Here is a 3,147-nt window from a genome sequence, read left to right as displayed (position 1 = left end):
CCACCACCGCCGCCGAGGACGCCGACGCCACCACCACCGCCGCCACCAAGGACACCAACGCCACCACCACCGCCGCCGTCGATGAAAAGGACACGGCCGAGGACGCCAACACCACCGCCACCGAGGAGGCAGACACCGCCACCACCGCCGAGGAAGAGGACGCCGCCGCCAAGGACGCCCACGCCGCCGAGGAGGCCGACGCCACCGTCGCAGCCACCGCTGACGCTCGCGTCGCCGCCGCCACCACCGCCGCCACGTCCACGGCTGCAGAGGCAGTCATCGTGCCCGGTGGCAGCACCGCCAAGACGACCGACCCTGATGCGGGGATTCTCCCAGGAGGCAACCTGGGCAGAGGTCCCCGAGGACACGTGGCCGGACACGGTGCGCGCGGAGGCGGAGCGGCAGCGCCGTCGAGGGAGGACCCAGCGGTGGGCCAGATTGATGGGTGTGGAGGGGGGGTTTGGAGGAAGGGGGGCCGGGATACCAGCAGGAGTCACTGTGGGCATTTGGGATAGGGCAGGATGACACCACGAACACGCACGAATATATTTCGGTGGAGTCACAAACCGCGCACGCAAAATCACAAAAATCAAAATATAAATCACATAAAAAAATATATAAATAATAATAATCCAGCGGCGGCTGCATCAGGTCCGGCGAAGACAGGTGGAGGCGGGCGATCTGCAGATAAGCAGGCGGGCTGGAAACAAAAGGAGTAAAGGTTAGGCATGTACGCAAAAGGTACGCAAAAAAAACTCACCTGTGGCAATGCGCTCACGGCCAGCCTGTGGTATGCCACAGGACGAGGAGCCGCGGGGTAGCGGGGAAGGAGTGGACGTCCGTCAGAGGGCGGTCCAGCAACATACACGGAGTGGGTTCGACGTGCAGCGTGAGTCCCCTGGAGCCAGCCGGAGTCTCTGGAGGGCAGACGGTGAGTTGTTACACGAGTTAGCAAAAGATATTTAAACCCAAAACTTACCTGGGAGTCCACGGCCAAATTCGGACGACCAGCCAGAGCGGTGAGCCGCGGCGAGGGGGAAGGGAAAGGGGTGGGTCGACGGCCGGGCATATTGGCCTGCCGGGACGCGCTAGGTCAGGGTCGGCGCCCCGGCGCATACATCGTTGGAAGGATTCCGCGGCTCAACCCGGCTTGGAGTGGCCTAAAAAAAAGGAACATTTAAGTGGTAAAAATCAAGAAATTAACATCAAAACACTTACCATAACAAAATCACGAGGTCGGCGAATTATTGGGAATGGGGTCGCCACGATAACGGCGGTCGATCGATAGTGCGATCGATGGGAGCAAAGAAAAAATGGAAACATCGCTGGCCGGTCACACTGGTTATGAATGCAGCCCTGAGTAGTGGCAACGCCACGATCGATAGACGAGTTATCGATTGTGCGCGGGGAAAAACTACGCGGGAAACGGTTCGAATTCGAACGAGGATCGGAAGGAGTCGCGCGCTGGGAGTTTTCGACTGTCAAGAAGCCCAACGACGGGAAGTCTACATAAGCTGAGACTTAGGTGCTGAGATTGGAGGAGCTCTCAGCCGTGGCAGGAGGAGGTCGACGAGGGAGTGGCAACGGCCACAAGGATCGAGGATGGACGTGTGCGCAAGGAGCCGTGGGGGTCAAGATGCCACAGTCGAGATGCTGAACGACCAGGTAGGGTCCAATAGGCTGAGGCTGTCCGGCTGAGATCCAAGAGGCCCTTGGCCGCACTCAGGAGTTGGAGGTCGACGTGGGAAGGAGGCGATTCGAGGACGTTTTCCCCAGGAAATTCCGGAGCCCGAAGCTTTCAAAAGTTTCCGAAGGAAGGGGAGATGTAAGGAGTTGTAAATCTCCTTACAATTTCGAGTGCGGGAGAGCTGCATAGCAACAGCGGGATGCGCTGTGTGCGATGGTTAAAAAGGGAAATAACGGCTCCAAGGACTTTGGACTCGATGCTGCGGTGAGTCTGCAGACTTTGGACCCAACAACAGCAAGTCTGCGGACTTCGGACCCGCGCAAAGAGGAGAGACCGTGAATTAACGGTACCGCGGCGGACTTTGTACCCGTTATAACGGTGAAGTCCTGGACTTTGCACCCGTATAACGGTGAAGTTCGTGGACTTTGGACCAGCACAAAAGGGAATGACCGTGAACTAACGGGACTGGGCCTGCACTTTGGACCTGATCACGCCACTTGTCCTGCACTTTGGACCCGATCACGCCCCCGAAGGAGGGAAATTACGGGACCAGGATGGCGTATAAAAGGAGGACGCGTGCAGGCAGCGGGACAGTCAAGTGAAAGTCGTGCAAGGGACCGTACCAACGCGAGTGAAAGCCCAAGTGAACAACAAGTGCCAGGATACCAGGAATCAAGATCGCCAAGTCGAGAAGCCCAACGACGGTCACGTCTACATAAGCTGAGACTGCCAAGCTGAGATTCCGAGGGTACAAGGTAAGTTGTAGGGTGCGTCTACGAGTCTCGAAAACGACGATATTGGTGGAGTCCGAGTAAGTGGATGTTGTGCGAAAGGTACCCAGCGTCGGTTCGCATGAGATATTGAGAACCTGCTGAGGGCCAGCTGACGAAGATCCAGTGGATGTTGTGCGAAAGGTACCCGGCGTCGGTTTCTCATGAGAGATTGAGGACCTGCTGAGGGCCAGCTGACGAAAATCCGAGGGAGTTGTGCGAAAGGTGCCCGGAGTCGGTCCACACGAGAGTGAGGATCTGCCGAGGCCCAGCCGACGAAATCCCGACCGACTTCAGGGTGGAGCGTGGAGTGTTGACTGCAGCAACGCTGCTTAGCCCTCCAGTAAGGTTTTCTGCTCAATATCCGCCAAGTTGTGAGAGACTCGTAGCGAGCCTAGTACGCGACCGGTGCCCGAAAGACTCGGCAAGGCAGAGGACGCACGGCAGGCGTGCCGCCGCAGGAGTCGACGCGGGAGCCATTACCGGCGTCAACGAGGGAGATCGAGTCGTCGGACAGCAGAGCCACGAATACTTTATTGTAAATCCACAAGCAATAAACCTAACCCACATATTCTAAAACTAACCTAACTCTGCGTTCTTCTTTGGTCTCGGGGTCACGCAACAATAAATTTGGTGGGACGAACACACAAACTCAACTGAGCTAGCCGCACGTTTACGTAGCGAGCGGAG

At 57.5% G+C, this 3,147-nt stretch overlaps 1 protein-coding gene across 3 annotated transcripts; it reads right to left on the bottom strand.

The window, feature by feature from the left end:
• Positions 1–522: 522 nt before the first annotated feature.
• LOC122319718 lies at positions 523–1,264 on the bottom strand. 3 transcript variants are annotated; one of them, XM_043207319.1, is made up of 4 exons: positions 1,219–1,264; positions 980–1,160; positions 761–917; positions 523–700 (listed from the first exon to the last, which is right to left on the bottom strand). In XM_043207319.1, exons 2-4 carry the CDS (start codon positions 1,114–1,116, stop codon positions 602–604), a joined length of 393 nt encoding a protein of 130 aa, XP_043063254.1. In that variant the 5' UTR covers positions 1,117–1,160; positions 1,219–1,264; the 3' UTR covers positions 523–601. The 3 variants fall into 3 exon arrangements, with proteins under 3 accessions (XP_043063254.1, XP_043063253.1, XP_043063252.1); XM_043207318.1 differs by having other exon boundaries at positions 761–1,160; XM_043207317.1 differs by having other exon boundaries at positions 761–1,256.
• Between the last annotated feature and the right edge of the window lie 1,883 nt (positions 1,265–3,147).

Source organism: Drosophila ficusphila, unplaced genomic scaffold (assembly GCF_018152265.1).
Source record: "Drosophila ficusphila isolate 14025-0441.05 unplaced genomic scaffold, ASM1815226v1 contig_197, whole genome shotgun sequence".
NCBI lineage: Eukaryota > Metazoa > Arthropoda > Insecta > Diptera > Drosophilidae > Drosophila > Drosophila ficusphila.
The sequence above is the reverse complement of the archived record's forward strand: the minus strand, read 5'-3'. Positions and strand labels throughout refer to the sequence as shown.

Bases quoted from the DNA above. Each gene is read 5' to 3' on its own strand.
- LOC122319718 (XM_043207318.1), bottom strand. From the start codon at position 1,069: ATGCCCGGCCGTCGACCCACCCCTTTCCCTTCCCCCTCGCCGCGGCTC. The intron at 701-760 runs GTGAGTTTTTTT...TTTTGTTTCCAG, and splicing joins CCGTGAGCGCATTGCCACAG to CCCGCCTGCTTATCTGCAGA.